The sequence below is a fragment of the Vicia villosa genome, unplaced genomic scaffold (assembly GCF_029867415.1).
Source record: "Vicia villosa cultivar HV-30 ecotype Madison, WI unplaced genomic scaffold, Vvil1.0 ctg.000300F_1_1_2_unsc, whole genome shotgun sequence".
NCBI classification, from domain to species: domain Eukaryota; kingdom Viridiplantae; phylum Streptophyta; class Magnoliopsida; order Fabales; family Fabaceae; genus Vicia; species Vicia villosa.
The window spans coordinates 73,330-95,485 of record NW_026705128.1 but is presented as its reverse complement, the minus strand read 5'-3'; the positions used below and the strand labels follow the sequence as shown (position 1 = coordinate 95,485).

At 30.9% G+C, this 22,156-nt stretch overlaps 1 protein-coding gene across 1 annotated transcript; it reads right to left on the bottom strand.

Annotated features, from left to right (window-relative positions):
* Positions 1 to 12,124: 12,124 nt before the first annotated feature.
* Positions 12,125 to 21,062, bottom strand: LOC131626495 (putative anthocyanidin reductase). Its single transcript, XM_058897314.1, has 6 exons — positions 20,815 to 21,062; positions 13,468 to 13,635; positions 13,170 to 13,387; positions 12,922 to 13,081; positions 12,490 to 12,700; positions 12,125 to 12,392 (listed from the first exon to the last, which is right to left on the bottom strand). Exons 1-6 carry the CDS (start codon positions 20,960 to 20,962, stop codon positions 12,242 to 12,244), a joined length of 1,056 nt encoding a protein of 351 aa, XP_058753297.1. The 5' UTR covers positions 20,963 to 21,062; the 3' UTR covers positions 12,125 to 12,241.
* Between the last annotated feature and the right edge of the window lie 1,094 nt (positions 21,063 to 22,156).

Genomic DNA, 22,156 nt, shown 5'->3' with positions numbered 1-22,156 from the left:
TCAGAAAACATGAATTGTCACAACCAGAAATAAATATTGAAGACTTGTAAAATGATGACATCAAATTTATAGATTTTAATAATGATCCATACTTTATTTTCAATTGAAATGCACACAATGTAGTTGCTTCCTTGCAGGTTCTATCTTTTTTGTGTCAGTGTTAATTAATTGAAGGTGTATAAATAAAATAGTCCTTCAAATGAACTAACTAAGATGATCAATTCAAATTCTTGCATAGGACAAAGTGTGGAAATTATTTGGTTTAGTTTAATACAATCAAATAGTAGATTCCATAAGTCTTAATTGACTAATATACAAGTGGTCCAAATGTTTTAATAACTAGTTTAAAAGTTTTATAATATGCTAATCAGTTACTTCTTGGCCTCAAACTGTGAAAGGTCCTACATAGTGCATAAATGGCAAGATGTCATATTTTGTATTTAATGTTGCTAGCCAAATTTATGGCATGTGACCCTTCTTAGATGGTTATGGTTCAAGTAAGGACAAAGGTTGTTCTAATCTTGTGGACAAATATGAACAAGAGTTGAAACTCAGAAGTATGATTATTCATGGTTTAGGCATATACATGCCTTGTCTCTTCCAACTTTTGTTCGATAAATGTTTAATTTTCAGCCATCATTTCTAGGATTTTATTGAATCATCATGATGAGAAAAATAACCATTTAAGATAAGGTGGTCAAGACATTGGACCCCCCTTGCCTGCCCGCATTAACTCAACTTGAACATATTTTGACTATGGTTACGCGTCTGCAGGTCATCCAAGCGCGACATCTAACATACTAAAACTTGTCTGGTGCTGCATGCAGAATTGGTAAGATGCTGCATGCAAAACCATGATTAAGATCCAAAATATACACATATGCGGTGATTAAGGTCCAACATATACGCGGTGACGAATAAATGAGTGAAATGTGAACATGGTAGATTACATGGTCACTTTGAGGGCAATAACTCCCAAGAGCGTGTACCTATCTCACAAAGAGGTGAGGGGGTTGGTAATGTCAATTCATTGCTGTAAACATCTGCACAGCTTTCAATTTCTCACGGCACATGCATCTCATAAATGTGTGTACTAACCCTCATTACACTTCCCTGGTTTGGTATTGAATGAAACACCATTAGATATTTCAAATTTTGATACTACTACACTATGAAGAGGTTGGTGCAGTTAACTTTCAAATTAGCCTGCAAATCTTACACAACAATAAAACCTCTTTTATGGTAAATCTTCTGAGTTCTGATAGGTTTCTCTTTTTAATATTTGATGCAGACTTCACCAGTTGTTGATAGATAGTAGTATTCAATAAAGACAAAGGAAAAAATAGTGAAGATAAAGACATCAAAAGTTACCAAAAACTAGTAGTGGATTTACCAACTTAACCTTTCTCCTTGTGTTTATTTTTGCCTATATAGCTAAGCTTTTAACCAAATTTTTTAGCTCTATCTTTAGGATCATATTTACATAGCATAATGCCATGATAGCAAAGTTTGCAATGATTGCTAAATTGTCAGTATCTGCTCAATTTTTTTTGACCAACAGATAAATATCCAATTATAAACCAAAATTAGAGATCAGAATTAAAATAGTCTTTTCAAGACCTAATATCCATTGTTTTAAATTACGACTGCGGTCGCAGATACGGTTGCGATTGTTGGTATTGCGATGCATATTCTGGCGTGAATTTTGATTAGAAGGTGTTTGAAATACACCGTTAAAAAACACGTGATCTTATTATTTTTTATTACATAAGAAGTAAATTGAATTTTTATGATTTTGAAAATTTGAATTTTGACGAAAGTACTTAAAGAAATATGAGCAAAATTGTCTGCTGTGATTTCTAATGGTTTCTAATAATGGTCAGATGAATGATTTTAATCCACACCACAATTGCAGTCCGATGCGGCTGCAGAGGTTATCGCGTCAGCAATATTGCAGCCGCAATTGCTATATGGATTGAAATTTCAAACTATTACACCATATTTGTTTTAAGAAGTACTAACCGAATTTGGCCATAAGTCAAATATTTGAGACTAACTAGTTGATAAAAACTTTTCAACACTAGTGTATTTGAATGACTAATTTTAGGGTTCTAACTAAAATAGGAAAAAGAAAAAACTTGAAGAAATTGTGTGTGAATGAGATGAAGGATTCAAATAACAAAATCAGCTACTACCTAATAATGGTGAAAACGATTCATATTTACTCATAATATAACTTGCATTACCAAAATCATGCAGAAATTACTTGATAAGCTATTACTTAATCAAATTAGCTTAGATATTTTTGAAGTGATTTTTGTAGGGTTGGTTTCTTGTATGAGACTTTTGGTCCCCATTCTAAGAACCTATTGATGAAAGTACAATTGAATTAGGTCACATTTACGCTACACAAACACAACATATGGACCAACCATCATTTAATGTTGATGATTCACATTAGACCCGACACAACTATAAGTTCTTGGTGCTTTTGAATCCATCAATACCTTCCTGGATCAACCTTGTATCATGCCTCAAATTTTTGGCATGAGGGTTCTATTTCTGTTGATAAATAATTAATGTTGGCTATAAAATGTTATTGTAGCTAGGGTAAGAGATAATGAAGTGTACTACAAATGTTTTTGAGCTCATCAATACCTTAGTGGAAGTGTGTAATTGCCATGTATCATGCTTGAAATTTTTGGCATAAGGGCTCTTTTTCCTACTTTTGTTGTTGATTGAATGAGGGTTCTATTTCTATTGATGATTAATGATGGCTATGGAATTCTATTGTTGTAACAAAGGTAAGAGGAGACGAAAGTTTACAAAGCTAGAAAAGTAAGGTAGTGGTTTGAAAGTTTACTTCATCCATTAATTGGCAAATAAATTTGTTTTCTAAATTAAAATTTTATACAAGTCTTTTTTTTAATCATTTTTTGGTATATAAATTAGTCTTTTATCTTTAAAAATGTTTGCATTGTTCAACAACCTTTTATTCTTAAAATTTTATGCAAGTCTTTTTTTTAATCATATTTTGGTATATAAATTAGTCTTTTATCTTTAAAAATGTTTGCATTGTTCAACAACCTTTTATTCTTAATCAATTATTGCATTTAAATGATGATTGAATAAATGACGTACTAGAGATAATAGAGATAATGTTTTAGTTTTACTTCTTCCGTTTTAAAATGACTGTCACTTTAACAAATAAAATTTGTTTCAAAATGAGTGTCATTCTCCCTTTTCAATGTAGAAATGATTGCTATTTTTCCAATTATGTCCATTAATTATTACTTTTTTTTTTACACTACTTCCAATATCTTAATAGGGTTAAGTTATTAAAATTGTAATGTTTTATGACAAAATTATTGCATTTTTTAATTTGTGTGCAAAAACCTTAAACAACTATCATTTTGTAACATAGGAAGTACCATTAAGCACCATAATTAGACAACTATCATAGTTGTGCTTATCTAAGACTCCACTAGAGCACAATGATGGAAACCACCAGACTCTCCTTGCACTTATCTAAGACTCCAAATTGAGCACAATGTAGGAACCCCTAGGGTTTCATTACGCTTATATAAGACTCTAACTAGAGAACAATGTAGGAACCCACAATGATCTTCCTGTGCTTATCTAAGACTTCAATTGGAGCACAATGCTGAAATCCACAAGAATCTCCTTGCGCTTATCTAAGACTCTTATGGGAGGAAAATTTGAGAATCCACTAAGCTCTCTCTGCATTTATCTAAGACTCATACATGAGTACAATGCCACAATCCATCAGGCTTTCATGGCACTTATCTAAGACTTCTTTAGGAGCACAATGCTACCACCCAACGAGCTCTCCTTGTTCCTACTAGAGACTCCCACGTGGGCAATATGTTGGAACCTTTGGGCCTATTTTTTTTACTAGGAAACTTAAAGGTACAATGGAGAACACATCATAGGAATACACCGAGATATAGGAAGATCTTAAGAAAGATGTAAGAGTCTCCCCTAAAATAATAGGAGCCCAAATTTGTCTACCAATATATCCATAATAAACTTACAAATTGCCCAACTTCAAACCCTCTAAGCATGAGCCATGGCAAGACCCGAAGTTTACCACACAAATGCTGGAATACTTAGAACAACCTTAAGCAAAGTCGAAGGAGTGTAATGATAGGATATACTACTCAATGCATTTCTCTCTTACACGCCTCGTGTTTAAAGAACTATGCACATTTTATGCATATTTTTAGACAAAGACTTATTAGTAAGAAAAAACCACCCACTAAAGATGAATAAGGATCTAGATAGCTTTTGACGAGGTCGGATGAGCCTGCCCTAAAACTGAAAAGGAGAGCTTCTCAGGTCACCCCTAAGAAGCTTGCTTAGCCCAATCAATCTTCCATTCAAATAACTTCGTCCCTACGTGCCTCATACTTCAGGGGCTGTGAACATATATGATATCTTTTGGGCTAGGGTTGTAGCTCGCCCTAAACCTTAGTTAGCCCGACAAAGGGAAGTCAGATGTGATCAAGTTAATAGGCCAAGATTGGTATATAAAGGATACTCACAAAGAAGAAAATGGGACACACATTTCAATGACATATACGATTATACTTGCGACTCTGACTGGCTCCACGCTAGTAAAGTTATCAACCATTGTACCTAACATGTACATTTGGCACCCACAACAAGTTTTGATAAAACAGACACATACACGCCACCGGTGACGGCATCGAGGACACACTACTAGGAAAAATTTATATCACAATGGTTGGAAAAGGGATACCACAATGTCTGACCAACTGTTGTGAGGTAAGGGGTGGTTGTATGTCTGGTGCTTTCCACCACTGTCGCGAGACCGTGATAATAAGGCATGTCGTGACCTACCTATCACAACAGTTACGATTAACAACCGTTGTGATATATATATATATATATATATATATATATATATATATATATATATATATATATATATATATATATATATATGAGAATGCCATATTTATATGAGAATGTGAGAATGAATCTGAACCACTGGATTTTAAAATAAATGGAGGAGATTATGGGTGAATTTTTTTTTCTCTCTCCTACCTCATTTATTTCAAAATGTAGGAGAGAGAAAAAAAAGATTCACCCATAATCTCCACCATTAATTTTTAAATTCAATGGTTCAGATTCATTCTCACATTCTCATATAAATATGTCATTCTCATATGATACGCCCTATATATATATATATATATATATATATATATATATATATATATATATATATATATATATATATATATATATATATATATATATATATATATAGGTAATGGGTTCAAAACCTAGCAACAACAATTTATTTGGAATATAATTAATATTTCACCACGGTTACAATAGATAAGCGTTGTGGAAAGTACCTTGAGTTTATTATATAATATGTAGATTGTTTGTTTATCCATACACCTCACTAAAAAAATACAACCATTCAAATTGACTAAGAAGTATATAATCTAAAAATTAAACTATTGTTGAAAAGCAACTTAAACAAGCCATTATTTTTCAAATTGCAAGCATGTCATAACTCATATCTTGCTCTTTAACATATAAAATATGGTTCAATGACCTAAGTCCTTTATGACATCAATTCCTTCTCTTCTAGTTTATTTTGAATAACATCAATTTATTGGTTAAGTCTGTCTCATCATCGTCACTATAATGATGATTGTGACGATGATTTATCATCGTAACAATCATGATAGTAAGTGATTACAAACCGCATATAAACCGCATACATCCCGGCGTCCCACGTACGGCGTCTTTCAATTATCTCTGGCCGTTTCTAATTCCAGGTTCTATCGTTCTGTTCATCGATTATAAAACTCTGGTAAATGATTTTGCAGCTAAAAAAGCTAGAAGATTAATATAAAAATTGATATTTTATATAATATACTAAGTCTCAATTCTTATAAAAAAAAAGGTCCTTTAACATTTTCGATTATGTTATTACGAACATGTAAACGGCCATGTGAATAATCATGATTTTGATTATGTTATTACGAACATATATGTTCTCTGATGGTAGATTCTTTTGTTCTATCTATTTTATAATAAGATTAAGCTTAGCCAAATGGTCATCATTACATAAATATTGCTATTGAATCTCAACATTTTATCTAACTATGAAAACAACCTAATAATTTGAGGGACGAATCCATGCATCATATTCAGCCTTTTATTTAGCATATAAACATAGCCTGATTTTTCTTAACACTTGCAATACCGGATCAATTTAGTCTCTAGGTTATTAGCACTTAAAATAAAGAGTGAAGACTCATTTTGGTCCCTCGCAAATATTACACGAGTCAAATTAGTCCCTCACAAAAAAATTGGCCCAACTTAATCCCTTGCAAAATTTAACCGGATCATATTCCTTCTGTTAATATTTTTTTCAAATTGGTTTTTTCCTACTTCTAAACCGGTATTTTTCATACTTTTAAACCGTAATATCAAAAAAAGTCAAAATTATTTCTTATAATGTAATTTTTAAACAAGTAATTTCCATGATTTCTACTAATATTAACAAATTCTATACATAAATTTTTTATATATGAGGTCTCAAATCCAAGTCCTTTCAAGTTAAATGATTTCCACTTTACAACTAGACAAATCAATTTCTATCGTTAATAAAGTGACTATCAATTACAACTAGAAAAATCAATTTCTATTATTAGTAAAGTGACTATTATTTACAACAAGACAAATCAATTTCTATTGTTAGTAAAGTGACTATCATTTACAACTAGATAAATCAATTTCTATTGTTAATAAAGTGATTATCATTTACAACTAGACAAATCAATTTCTACGGTTTGTAAAGTGACTATCAATAACAACAAGACAAATCAATTTCTATTGTTAGTAAAGTGACTATCATTTACAAATAGACAAATCAATTTCTATTCTATTAAATTGACTGTCATTTATCTGAAGAGACTTAGGTTCGAGACCATATTAATACAAATTTTGTATTTTTTATTTTAAATTTAAAATTGTTTAAGATTAACCACATGGGCCTGAGTTCAACTCCTTATAAGAAACAATTTTGGATTTTTTATATTATTAATTTATAATTGTTTAAAAATAAAAATAAAAATAAAAATGAATTTAATATTAAAAAAATGAAAAATAAATAAAATCCAACGTGGCATTCCAGTCACGGTTTAAAACTAAATAAAAATCGGTTTGAAAAAAATATTAACAAAAGGACTTATATGACCCGGTTAAATTTTGTAAGGAATTAAATTGAGTTTATTTTATTGTGAAGGACTAAGTTGACTCGTGTAATATTTGTGAGGGACCAAAATGGATCTTCACTCTAAAATAAAATATAGTGAAGAAAATATCAATAAAAATGAACTAAATAGTGTACATTGAAGTTACTTTTATGGATTCTTACACTTAAAAGTTATAGACAACATGTGTTAATGAGTAAAGTTAATACACGATATAAAGTCCATTATGTTTTTGAAATAACTAAATTCTGAGAACAATTTTAAAATGTAAATGTCCACGTCATCTATAAATTGAATTAAGTGTCAATGTTTTTTTTATGCACTTGGGTTTTTAAGGGATTTAGCATCGTGGAAAGTATATAATCGAGAATCAATTATAGAAAACAAACATGCTGCCCGCCAACTTTGAGAGGTAGAAAAACATCCAAAAAACACATGCCATTCATCCTCGTCTTCAAGCTCGCACCAAGAAAGAGACGAGCATTGGACATGATGTTTTTGCAGATTCAAACGCGTTGGGAGTAGGGGTGGCAAAACAGGCTGCCCGCCCCGCCCGCCGCCCGCCCCGCCTTATGCCCGCCAAAAAACGAGCGGGGCGGGCATGCCCGCCAAGTAAAATGGGCATCAAAATCATGCCCGCCCCGCCAAGATGGCGGGCGGCGGGCTTACCCGTCTATTTTTATTTATATTTTTTTAATAGATTAATATGCTTTTTTTACCTTTTAATTAAACTTTTCACTTATTTTTTAAAACAATTTTTTATAAAAGTAATTTTTTAACAAATAACTCTAAAAAATATTACATATATTTATAAATAAATGTATAAAATAAACCATCAAGAATTGCAATTACTAGAATTAACTAAAAAAAAGAGTGAGTTTTGGAGGAGGAACGGGTTTTGGCGAGCGACGGGCTTTGGCGGGGCGGGTATGGCGGACGGCGGATTTTGGCGGGGCGGGCTTTAGCGAGCGGCGAGCCTAAAATCCCAACCCAATCCGCCAATTTTTGGCGGGTGCGCGGGCGACCCGGCGGGCCCCGGCCCGTTTTGCCACCCCTAGTTGGAAGGCAGCCCTACAAATCCTCCACAGTAACTGCTTAGCTCTAGGAGGTGCGGTAATATTCCAAAGAGCATTCTAATTTCCTTCCACACCGTTCTTGCCACTACTACTTTGCATCTTACGCCACACCCTATACCCCGACTTCACACTATACTCCCCATTCGTCTCCTCTTGCCAAATCAACCTATCCTCCACAACATCTTCCATCAACGGAACTTTAAGAACAAGATCAGCCCCAAGATGATCTAAAGTATTTCTCACCTTACTTATGCCCCACTGCTTTATATTAGGAAGCATGACAACTTTAAAAACAATATAGTAAACAACCTAGAAGACAAAAGTAGGACAATGTCATTTAAGAAAATGAATAATGCTTATTTCCTTTATGATATATTGATTTTAATAACTAAGGATATCAACTCGATCTTAGTGTAGAATTATAAATATTTTTGGCTAAACATAATGGTCAAAGTTAATAACCTATCACGCAAAACTAATTCTTTTTAACTAATCAGCAATTAAACAGGACAAAAGTTAAATAAACTCATCATTTTTATGAATCAAGCACACGACTTAACAACATCTTCAGGACCTTATGAGAGACAATGCAAGTATCCACTGAGCTCTCCTGGCTCATACTAAAGACTTCTATAGGAACACAAATAAAAAAACTCGTCGAATTCTCTTTGCGCTTATCTAAGAAACTAACTGGAGCACAATGCAGGAATCTCCCAAGATCTCCATGCGCTTATCTAGACTTCAACTGTAGCACAATGCAGTAATCCACCAAGCTCTCCTTGCGCTCATTTAAGACTCCACCTGGAACATAATGCATAAATTCGTTGGACTTTCATTGCACTCATCTATGACTCTAACTAGAGAATAATGTAAGAACCCATGAGGCCCTCCTTGCGCTTATCTAAAGACCCCCTACACGAGCACAATGCAAGAACCTAGTTAGCTCACCTTGCGCTTATCTAAGACTCCAACTAGAGCACAATACATAAATCCACTAAGTTTTTCTTGGACTTATCTAAGACTCTAACTAGAGGACAGTGTAGGAGCCCACTAAGATCTCTTTGCGCTTATCTAAGACTCCAACTAGAAAACAATGTAGAAACCCACCAGACTCTCTCTCTCTCTCACGTTTACATGCAAATTGTTAAACTATTGATTGTGCAATTGATACATAAAGATTCTTTCTTTGTCTAATACTTCCAAAAATTTTGTTGAGTTGATTACAATCTATGTGATTTCAATTGGTTTTTCATATCAACAAAACTGAAAGAAAAATCTGGTTTGAATCGATTGCACACAAAGTGTTCGACAAATTGCTTAAGTTGATTTTTGTGTATTATTCCATCGAAAATTGACTACTAACGTGTGATTTATATTTAAACACAAATTGCTGAAAATATATTAGTTGTCTTTCTCATCTTATGTATTTGTCTTATCGGTTAACGCATATCCAGTTTTTTTGATAACAGTTCGGGATAGACGATTGTCGATCCGAGATTGTTTCTGCACGCCATAATTAATTTTTTTCAAAATATAACTTTCATAAGAAAATTTCATTTGCAATCTATTCACCCCCTCTAGATCCTAGCATATCGTCTAACACTTGTTACTACGGGGGTCGAATAATTGATGCTTGAGATGATGTTGGATGATGATGGATTATCAGGGTTTACATGAAATGAGGGATTACTCATATTGGCTTGAAATGATGGGAATTCAACATTGTGGGCGAGATCACCAATGAGAAAAAGTAGGTTCAGAACATGGGACATAAGATAAAAATTAAAAGGGAGAGAAAGAGGAATTGGAAAGATACAACTACATGAAAATATGGACTTGATTGGACACTCCTTGGGCCTCTTTCAGGTTGACGAGGCTTTGTTCGCCCGAATATTCTGAGTTAATCTCTTAAGTGAACTAAATTCGTGATTGTTTACTAAAAACACCAGTAAACACTAAGGTTTGTCGGTTAGAGTAGAAAAGGGTAAAATATGCAAACACTTCAACGTCCTAGTTAGTGACTATCGAATGTGAGAGATAGTTATGTTAGAAAATTGTGTGTATCTTGATCTGACATTTTTGGTCCCTTATTTAGGAGTTTTCTAGGGTGTCTAGAGGTCTAGAATCTTTGAATGTAAATTCATTGTCCAAATAAACAGATGTCAGAGGATAATTCATTCTGTCATTTGGCCGTCTTTCTTCAATTATTTTCCCAAATAAGGTGTTATCCTAGAAAAGGTCCACGTTGCTGTTGAAGTTCTATAACCTTCTTTTGGCCTAGATAGTTCTTGACTTCACCAAATTGACATCATGTGAGTATGTCAACATAAAGACCTCTTGCTTTATTAGGCTTCTTTGGGCTACATATATTTTTTTGCCTATGAATATAGTCGTGGTCTGGGCGAAATTAGGAATGTAGCCACAATGGCTCTGTTTGGCAAGCCATATTTTAAGCTTATGTCTTATAGCTTAAATCTTATAAGCTCGTATGATAATAAAAGACCTGTTTGGTAACAGTCTTTTCATCACGAGCTTATAGCTTATTTTACTAGATTATAGCTTGTTTTTCAAACTCTATTTTAAATAGCGTTTTAACTTATAGCTTATAGCTTATATATTTTCTTCCATTAATACCCTTATAAGTTTTAATCATTTTAAATGTGCATTTAATTATTAGTTAATAAATGTCTTTTTATGTCATTTTACATTTATCAGCTAGTTAAACCGCTAATTTCACCAAACACTTTAATTAGCTTATCAGTTACCAGTCATCAGCCATCAGCTATAAGCTATAAGCTATTAGCCATCAACCATCAATCATAAGCTAAAAGCTATAAGTTAGCTTAACACCCAACCGCTAAATTTATCAAACAGAGCCAATGAAAAATATGACAAGATATAAACAAAATGCAATAATAAAGAAAAAAATTGCAATGAAATCAGAAAAAAAATGGAGACCACATAAATAACAAAAAGGATTTATGCAAAAGTCAAACTTCAATAACGGAAGCTCATGTCAGTTTCTTTTAACTTTAAAAAAATGAATTTTTTCTTTGTATTTTTAAAAATAATTTTTTAAAAATGTTTTTCATATTATTAAGTTTTTTTTATAAATTAAAAGACTGATTTTTACATATTACAACACAATTATTTCAAAAAGATTTATTTTAAAAATGATTTTTATAAAAAACTATTAGAAATAATTTAAAATTTAAAAATTTTGATATCCAAAAAAATTTATATCAAAAAGATAAAATACCTAAAACAAAATTTTAAAAATAAATATTTAAATCAAATTTTTATTAGAATATTTTTTTTTTTAAAATTATTTGTAATTTTTCAACAAAAATATGTTACATTATAAAAATTATTTTAAAAATAACGGAAACCAACATATTCTAAATAGAATTGAAACAATATTTTGATATTATTTTTAAAGTTATTAGAGTACTATCAATAATTATTTAAATAGAATGGTATTTTATACCTGATAGCCCTAATTAATGGACCAAATACATTCTATAAAATAATTACACATATTATAAAATTTAATTACAACCTGATGTAATTTATATATGATAATTTATATTTTTTATTGGTAATGTAAAATTTTTGGTAACATAAATAGGTGAAAAATGAAATTTGGATTAATATTATTCATTTTTTTAAACATAAAAGTTTAACTACTTGAAAAATGACTTACTTGATCAACAAAAAAGTTGAAAGATGTGTTTAAAATATTGAATAAAGATAAAAAACCATATATAGTGTGTAGTTTTGCCTTATTATTTGTATGATAAAACTAAAGGCCATTATATTTTTAGTTACATAGAAGCTCAACTACTATGAAACATGTACAGAGTTGTATTCAAAGACTAGTAGCTAAACAGAAGGTAAATAACCATAATCTAGACAACACATTATTGTTTGATGTACTATTTCTTCAATGCTATGTTTGTAACTAAAACCCAAATCTTTTAGCTTCTTTGAGGAAATTTCAGAAGGAACCTTGTCATAATTTTTCTGAGTTTTGCTGCAAGTATATGTATGGGAAGGAATAACATCAGAAACATGAATTAAAAAAAACTGCAGAATTTAGTATACACATAGAAGGCAGGAAAGAATATTACCTTTGCATGGAGGGACTAGAATACTCTTTCGAAAGTTGAGCGGCCAAGTTAGACAGTGTACAACTTTGTGTGCTGCATATGTACCTACCTTCCGCATTAGCATGTTCCATTAAGAATATGTGAGCATTGCATATATCTTCAATGTGTACTAAAGCAATTGACCCCATTCGCGCATTTACAGCCGATAATATCTTGTAGTTTTCAGTCTCACCTGCATATATACATGATCAAGTTGGTCACTATAGTAATTCATGTCAAATTTTAAGCATGGAAGTTTAATGCTTGGTAAGTTCCATTACGCACAGTAGCGTATCACAGAACAATAGTCACTACGCGATAGTGCTAGTATTGCCTTGCCTCTATTTGTCATTATTACTACTAGATATGTTAGCTATGATAATAATTTACTCATACTAATGTCTCTGAAATCACCTGTTAGTGGTGACAGTAGAACTTTAACACTTGCCGGTACATTAGCAGTGAAGAAAGGGCCTGCAACAGTGGTTGTTATAACGGAAACAAGATCAATACCATTCTCTTTAGCGAATTTAAACGCCGCTTCTTCTGTGAGAAGCTTTGAAAGTGCATAAACCTGTCACCACAAAACAAAACTCAAGGATTCAATTTTGAATTTTGTGCACAGTGCTAGTAATAGCTAGTTGGAAAAAAACATTTCTTACCCATCCAGTTGCTTGTGTATTCCATAGAATATCAGTTTGTATTTGGCAAGATTCATCTACAATAGATTTCAACTTCCCATTGATGTCTTTAGCACTAATAGTACTTATAGAAGATGTGAAAACAACCTTTTTCACTGAATTGGATTTCAAGCATGACTTGAGAAGATTTATGGTTCCATCGATCGCAGGGTCGATTATATTTGCTTGAACAAATGCCTCTGCAAGTTTAATGCAGAGTGTAAATATCAAATGTGTTAGCTACCAAAAAAATCACTAGTATATCAATGCATTACATTACCAGTGTTTTCTTTGTCATTAACATTGAATTGCATTGAGGCTGCAACATGGAACACGCCAACACATCCTTTTACGGCCTCATCGAAACTTCCTTCTTTGTGCAAATCCGCGCGGAAAACTTTCAGCTGGTCCCCCCCTTTCCACAATGACAGGAGGTGTAACGACTTTTCTGTTACATACAAACAAAAGAAAATGAATCATATAATGTGATTATTAGTAAATATTTGACAACTTGCCATATATACATGTACTTTTGATGGTGTTAATTTTTATTCTTTATGTGGTTTTCTATTAAAAAATGAATTTGTTATTTTTATTCGTTTACATCTCTAAAAATCAATTCCAAGCCAAAAAAAAACTTTTCTTCTCCACATCTCTTGAAGAAGCAGAAAACATGGCCTGTACCTAGAAATGTGAAAGGCGTGCTGGTTGTAGTTGACCACCTTTCAAAGTATATACATTTCGCACCTCTTAAACATCCTTTCACGGCTCGTCTGATTGCTGTTGTTTTTGTGAAAGAGGTGGCCCAATTACATGGGATCCCATAGTCCATCCTTAGTGACCGTGACCCTTTTTTGTTAGTATTTTTTGGAAAGAGTTGTTTAAACTCTTGGGTACAGTGTTAGAGATTTCCTCCGCATACCATCATCAAACGGATGGTCAGACAGAAGTGATTAACCGTGGCTCGGAAATGTATCTTCGTTGCTTTATAGCAAATCATCCCAAGTCTTGGTCACACTGGGTTCCGTGGGCAGAATTGTGGTACAATACCGCATTTCATGTCTCTATTGGTTTCACACCATTGGAGGTGGTGTATGGAAGGAAACTACTCCACTACCACTGAGTTATTGGTCAACTTAGACATGGACATAAATAACCTCGCTAAGCTACTGTCACGGAGATACAAGTTTCATAATGGACAGCACAAGAGAGAATGATTGGTACAATGGGATGGCATGGATATAGGGAATGTTACTTGGAAGAAGCAACTGGTTTTGAAGAGTCAATTTCTTGATCTCTGCCATGAGGACAAGGTAATGATAGGAGGCTTGGTCCATTAGTAGGGCAGGGGATGAGTTAGTGGACGTTATTGATAAAAAGCCCAAAGAATGGAGAATGTATGTACGTAAGAAAAATAAAGTGAGCATGAAGGAAGTGTGAGTGCCATGGTGGCAGTCTGTTAGAATATTTCCTCAGTAAATAGTAGAGTGGGAATTAGTTATAGGTAGCTTAGAATTTTGTATTCACCTTATGATTAGGCAGTAGGAGAAACTTTTTCTCCAACTGAGGAGCTTTGCTTTGGGCTTGTAATTCCATTTCCAATATTCATTATATAATAAATTCCTTTCCATCCGTTTATCTTTGATCTGTGATCTTTCATGGCCTCTTAGTGGAATATGTCGAGAGATGTTTAAAATCAATGTTCGATTGATCTTAGATATTCCAATTAATTATGGGGACTTAAACCTTTTAGATTCAATAATATATGGCTTGTTCTTGTTCGTGATAGCTTTGTTGAATTAGTCCATTTTAATTGGCTTGGTTATGTGTCATATGGTTGGAAATCTTTTATTCTTAAAGAGAAACTCAAATCTCTCAAATTGGAAATGAAAGTTTGAAATAAAAAGGTGTTTGACAATCTTGACTTTCAAATTGAGTTCTTGAGATGACCTTGGTGTGATTTCGGTGGAGGATGTTGTGGCTAAGTCAAAAGCTATTGCAGACCTTTGGTTCTTACTTAGGATTAAAGATTATCAATGTTTCAAAAGTCTAAAGGCAAGTGACTTAAAGAGGGTGATGATAATTATGGGTTCTTTCATGCTTGTGTTAAGAGTAGGAGTAGGAAGAACACTATCCTAGCCCTTTAAGATGGACAATAGTTGGGTTGATGAGATATACCAGGAGGTGGCAAATTTATTCTCTAATCATTTTAAGGAATATGGTTGATCTCCGCAGTTGGATGGAGTTAGTTTCCAACCCATATGTGAGAGAATAATATTTATCTTACTTCTCTTTTCCTTAGTTCTGAGACTGATAGGGAGATCTCTTGTTATGATGGTAATAAGAGTCTGTGCCAGATGTTTTTTTTCTATTTTATATGAAGATTTTAACCTCTTGAGAGGATTTAAGGGGATTGTTTAATCATTTTCATCAGTTTGCATCTCTCCCCTATTGTTTCACATCTTATTTTGTTACTATGATTCCTAAGGTTGATTCCTCTTCATAGTTGGGAGATTTTCGTCCTATCTCCTTAGTTGGATCTCTTTATAAACTTGTTTCCAAATTATTGGTAGCGATAGGCTTCCAGTGCTTGTGGAGAAAATTATCTCTCCAAATCAATCATTCTTTCTTAACGGTAGATTGTTAGTGGATGATGTGGTGGCGGTAAATGAGTTGGTGAACATAACTAGGAATTCTAAAATGGATTGTCTCGTTTCTAAGCTAGACTTTGAGAAAGCGTATGATTCAGTTAGTTGGAGTTTTCAGGATTAAATATTTATTAGATTTGAGTTTAATAATAAGTGGAGATCTTGGATATGTGCCTATGTATTCTCTAGAAATCTTTTAGTTCTGGTTAATGGCTTCCCGATCTAAGAAACTATTATCCATAGGGAGTTGAAGCAAGTTAACCCCAAAATATTTTCCTTTTCCTGCTAGTGGCACTAATCATTAGTGGGTTATTTCTCGGGAAGTGGTTCTTAGTTTCTTTTCTAGACTTAGAGTTATCATCTTATATCTTAATGTCTCTCATCTCGAACATGTAGATGACATTATTATCTTGAAGGATTTTTCAGTTGATGACCTCTGGTCGATTAAGACTATTATTTAGATTTTTTAGTAGGCTTAGGGTTTTCGAGTCAACTTTTATAAGAGTAGTCTCATTGGGTTTAATATGGGTCATAACTTTCAAGTCCTAGTTGGTGACTTTCTCCATTGTAATCTTGAATCAATCCCTTTGAGGAACCTAGGGTTACCATTGAGGGATAATCTTCATAGTGAGTCCACTTGGAAACCTCTTGTTAGTTTGATTTCTAGAAAATTAAACTCGCTAGTTCATTAGTATTTTAGTCTAAGGGGCCGAGTTTATTTTACTCAACTTGGTCCTTAATAATATCCCTATATTTTTATTGTATTTCATGAAAATGTCTATCAAGGTTTGAAAGAATATTATTAGGCTTTAAAGAAGGTTCCATTGGAGAGGAGTTCACGGAATGACTAAGATTGCTTGGGCCAAGTAGGCCGATGTTTGTAAGCCTAAGCATAAAGGGGGTTTAGGAATTCGGGATCTGCGCTTGGTTAATTTGGCCCTATTGGCTAAGTGGATATGAAGGCAAATTGCAAGCTCTTCTAGCCTCTAGTATGATGTCCTTTCTTTTGGATATAGTGCCCATATCTCTTCTTCATATTAAGGTGGTAGGGCAATAGATTTACACATTGTTTCACCCAGGTGGAAATGGGTGTCTCTCCTAGGATCCTAAGCTAAGGACAATTATGACTGGGTTGTAGCTAATCTTAGTAGGAGAGTGAGATATAGAACGTAGACCTATTTTTGGAAAGATTGGTGGGTTCAGTGCATTCCTTTCTATGTCAGGTTCCCTAGGCTCTTTATTATCTCTAATTAGTAGGATTGAGTTGTTGTCGAGTGTGAGTGTTAACATAAGAGATTTTTTTCTAGGGATATGAAGTGGAAAATATCACTTTCCATCTACCACCAAGTTGTGGTATACAACGTTCTTCTTAACAATCGAGTTGTAACCATTTCCACAAAACCTGGTATACGTTGCTGATCCTATACTAAGGATGGAGTTTTTTTCTATCGTCTCTACCTATTTAGGGCTTCTTGACCGTGATCTCCCTAATGTTCACCCGGTTAATTTGAAGAGTTTGGTTCTTCCCATTTTATGGGACAATTAGAACCCAATCTAAAGTAGTTGTGTTCTCCTAGCAACTTCTACAACAGGAAGTTCTGATTAGTTATAAAATTTTTAAGTGTATGGTGTTAGTGGACCCTAATGGTGTTTTGTGCCTGCTGTTTAAAGGGAGGGATGAGTCGGTGACCCATCTATTTGTGACTTGTGATTTGGTTGTGTTTGTTTGGTATACAAATTTTAGGTGGCTAGGGTGATGTTTTATTTTTCCCAGGAATCTTATTTCTATTTTGTTTAGTCTTTAGATTGTTGGGAGATAGTTCTAAGGAGATGGGCGATTTACCTATGATATGACATGTTGTATGGTGCTCAATAGGGATATTCATTACAATATCATTATCTTAAGTTCCTTTGTCAGCATGAAGAATGTGGAAGATAAAAGCATATTCCTAGCTTGAAAATGGTAGCTTGGTAGACAATCAGGAAACTATTGTGCTTTCTGCGCCTGGCTTGAGAACTTTACTCTTTGTCTGAGCCAATATAAGGGTGAATGTCTTTGGTCTTGCAGTGGAGAGCTCTTGATGGAGCCTTGGAGGATTCTCTTTTGTAGATGATGGTTTCTTTCGACCGAGATCTAACTTGTCCTCTAAAGAGGTGTTTTCTCTTCTTTTTTTTCTTTCTAGTTATCTCGTTTTAGTTAGTGTTGTTTGTGTGGACTGAGTGTTAACTATACTATTTTTTCCTTTGTATTTTAATTTTTTGTCATTTCTACTCTCTTTGAGTTCCCATTCGGGTACTTATTCGGGTACTTCTTGTGCTTAATCCAATTATCGATTGTATTTTGGAGGACTTTATATATATATATATATATATATATATATATATATATATATATATATATATATATATATATATATATATATATATATATATATTATGAGGAGAGTTACTCCAAATCTTAACCATTAATTATCATTAATTTAACGGCTTTAATTAATTTTTTATATATATATTTTTTTAAATATAACAAGTTATTTTACTTAATTTTTATGAATTAAAAGACAAATTTTGACATCTAGAAATAGAAATCTATATTATTGAAGAATAAAAATATTTAAAAAAAGTAAATAGAAATCTATATCCTTTTCAAAATAAATATTTTTTAAATAATTTTTTATAAAAAAAATATTTAATAGCGAATATATCAAGAAGAACATTTTTTAAAATAAGAGATAAGAGGAACAAATATCTATCATTAGATTAATTGAGAGAAATTAATATCCACATTTGTATTTTAATAAATAATTTTTGATTAATTCATCGATAGATAATTGTTCCTCTCATCTCTCATTTTAAAAATGTCCCTACTTGATATATTCTCCCTTATTTAATATATATATATATATATATATATATATATATATATATATATATATATATATATATATATATATATATATATATATATATATATATATATATATATATATATATATTCAAATTGAAATGTTTTTTTAAATATTGTTTTTCAATATGAAAATCTAAAATATCATTCAATGAAATACTATTTAAAGTAATTTTTTTGTAAAGTTTTTTTATTATAATTCTTTCTATTTTTTAAATAAAATATGAATTACTATATTAATGGATTCAAATGAAATAAATGTTAATGGATTCAGTCCACTCAATTTTTTATTTTATTTTTAAATGAATTTAAATGAAATACAATGACAATGTACAGAAATTTTACACCGTCAATGAATCATTACCGTTAAAGTTTTAAAAATATTTGACTTTTTCTTTAATCACATATAAAATATAACTTGTGAATGGTTGTGATGCAATGACCATGTAAAATATTTTACACTGTGCTGCCAGTGCATAACAATTAATTTCTTTTTAAATTCAATGAATTATATGTTTTTAATGAGTTTTTAAGGTTATCCTTATTTATTTAAAAGTAGAAGTATATAAAATTATGAATTTTTAGTTTTTTTAAATTATAAATATCTTACACTGCTCCCAGTGCATAACAATTAATTTCTTTTTAAATTCAATGAATTATATGTTTTTAATGAATTTTTAAGGTTATCTTTATATATTTAAAAGTAGAAGTATATAATGTTATAAATTTTTAGTTTTTTTTTTTAAATTATAAATATATGGAAAATTATTTATAATATATGGTATAATATGTAAAAGTTATTAAAACATGTATAGTATTATAACATATTACATGAAATGTTACAGAAAGTTATATATATATATATATATATATATATATATATATATATATATATATATATATATATATATATATATATATATATATATATATATATATATATATATATATATTAATATTAGTTTACAGAAAAAAATGATATTTTATATAAATTAAAAACGGTATAAGATGGTGGAAATATAGGGCCCATTTGTTTTGATTTTTTTAAAAATAATTTTTATAGTGTTGTATAATTTCATGTAAAATTTTTTTCTTCATAAAAGCTTCAAATAAAAATTTGATTTAAAAAGTTATTCTTAAAATATTACTTTAAAAATGCCATCTTTTATTAAAACTTCTTTTAGATATTAAAATTTCAAAAAAATCATTAATTCTGAAACTATTTCAAATAGATTTTCATAAAAATCATTTTGGAAATATCACTCTTTAAAAAATGGCGATTTTGACTATGTTTTGTCTTCAATAATATTTGTTTATATTATAAACTGTCAAAAGTAATATTTTAATTTAGAAAAAATGAATATAAAAAATTATAATATTTTTAAAAACAATTTTATAAAATCTATTTTAAAAAAAATACAAATTTTGTTTTTTTTTTTACAAAACTGAAACAAGCATATCTTTACGAAAGATCCATTTTTATGAAATTGTAGGCAGCTATTTGTCCATCCTAGTTGGTCCCCTTTATTTACTTTTACGTGGGACACTGGGACTTGCATTCTTTGCTCCCCACAAATATTAAATTTGTTATGCATATATTGAAACGTGTCAAGATTTTCCCAAAATTGTACAGCTCGCTCTATGTTTCATACTCTATCATCTTAATCTTTGTGACAAAGTTGTTTATAATATGAGAAAAGGGGTGATGCACTGACAGAGTAAAATATTTTTATAGTGTCAATTAATCATCACCATGTATCCAATTAAACCACTATTTTATTTAAAAAATAATTTAATGATATGGCTAATTGATAGCTTTCTATTGGATGACAGTGTAAAAATATTTTACACTGTCAATGCACTACCTTTTAACTCTTATAATATTCTAAAGATAATTGGAAAAAAAATCATGGTTAAACATGAGTTGATGCAACAAAAACTAAAACTATCATGGAACTGAAATATATGATTTTTTTTATAATAATCATTTCTCTCCTGGACTAGTTTGAGAACAGATCAGAAAAAAGAAAGAAAAGATTGAAGAAAAAAAAGGTGGTAATAGAGAAAAACTAACCAGGATCTCTAACTGTAGCATGCACAATGCAACCTCTTTGAAGAAGAGCTTCAACAAGCCATGAACCAATATACCCTGTGGCTCCTGTAACACAATATTTGGCATTAGGAACACTGTTTATCACCATCTTCACTACTTCTTCCTCCATTTCAATTCTCTCTTAATTAACCACCAACAACACCAACTATTGTGTTTTTCAACGATTTATTTATTCCCTCTTCTTCTTATTAATGCTGTTATTATTGTGTTATAATATATAGGAGTTGGCAAGCATTCACCGAGCACGTAGGCAGTTGTCCTGTAAATAAAATTCCTACTGGAATCATCTAGATATAAAAAAATTATCTTTTATATATATATATAAAATATTATAATCCAAACTGTTAAATTTGACTTTTTCTTTAAATTAAATATAAAATATTTATTTTTAAGAATTATGATGCACTGACCGTATAAATTTTTTTACACTGATAGTACACTGCCTTTAAATTATATATATATATATATATATATATATATATATATATATATATATATATATATATATATATATATATATATATATATATATATATATATATATATATATATATATATATATATATATATATATATATATATATATATATATAAAGAAAGTGTATTCTTTGAGAACTAATATTTATAAGGAATGAGAATTATCGAGATGAACCATCTAATTTAATTAAAAAAAAGTTTATTTATTAATTCTATATATAAAGAATATATTATTGAATTTTTATTTATTATGTTTAATAATTAAAATTTCATGAAAATAAAATTTTTTGAAAATATTTTTTATTTGCTATAATTAATAGAATATTATCACAAGAATAATATAATTTATTTTAAATAGTTATAATTGAGGAATTCGCAAAATTAAAATTTTACCGAACTTGCAAACTAATAGATAAATCAAATTAAAATATAGGTAGTAATTTTGCATTTTTTAATATTTTTAATCAAGTGAAAATATAGCTGATAAATCTTTTTATAATCAAAGAAATTTAAAGCGAGTACAAGAGGTATGATCAAATACAAAGGAAATAAATTCCAACTATGGATTGGACATTCAGACAATTTTAGTAACACAAGACTGACAAAAAGATCTAGCACAAAGCCAATTTTAAGCTAAAATTTTTACAACAAGAACAATCTAACGACTCCCTTTTATTCCACCATTGAACAAAATGTCATTTTTAATTAACTAAATAACTCTCACATCCTATAACCAAATAAGAATCTAATTAACTCAATAACTCTCACAACATATAACCAAATAAGAATCATACGATTATTCTTTGCCCCCTCCTCATTACAAACT

Coding starts and splice junctions, on each gene's coding strand:
- LOC131626495 (XM_058897314.1), bottom strand. CDS start 20,962: ATGGAGGAAGAAGTAGTGAAGATGGTGATAAACAGTGTTCCTAATGCC. Junction 13,082..13,169: donor ATACACAAGCAACTGGATGG/GTAAGAAATGTT, acceptor TTGTGGTGACAG/GTTTATGCACTTTCAAAGCT. Junction 12,701..12,921: donor TCTACTGTCACCACTAACAG/GTGATTTCAGAG, acceptor GTATATATGCAG/GTGAGACTGAAAACTACAAG.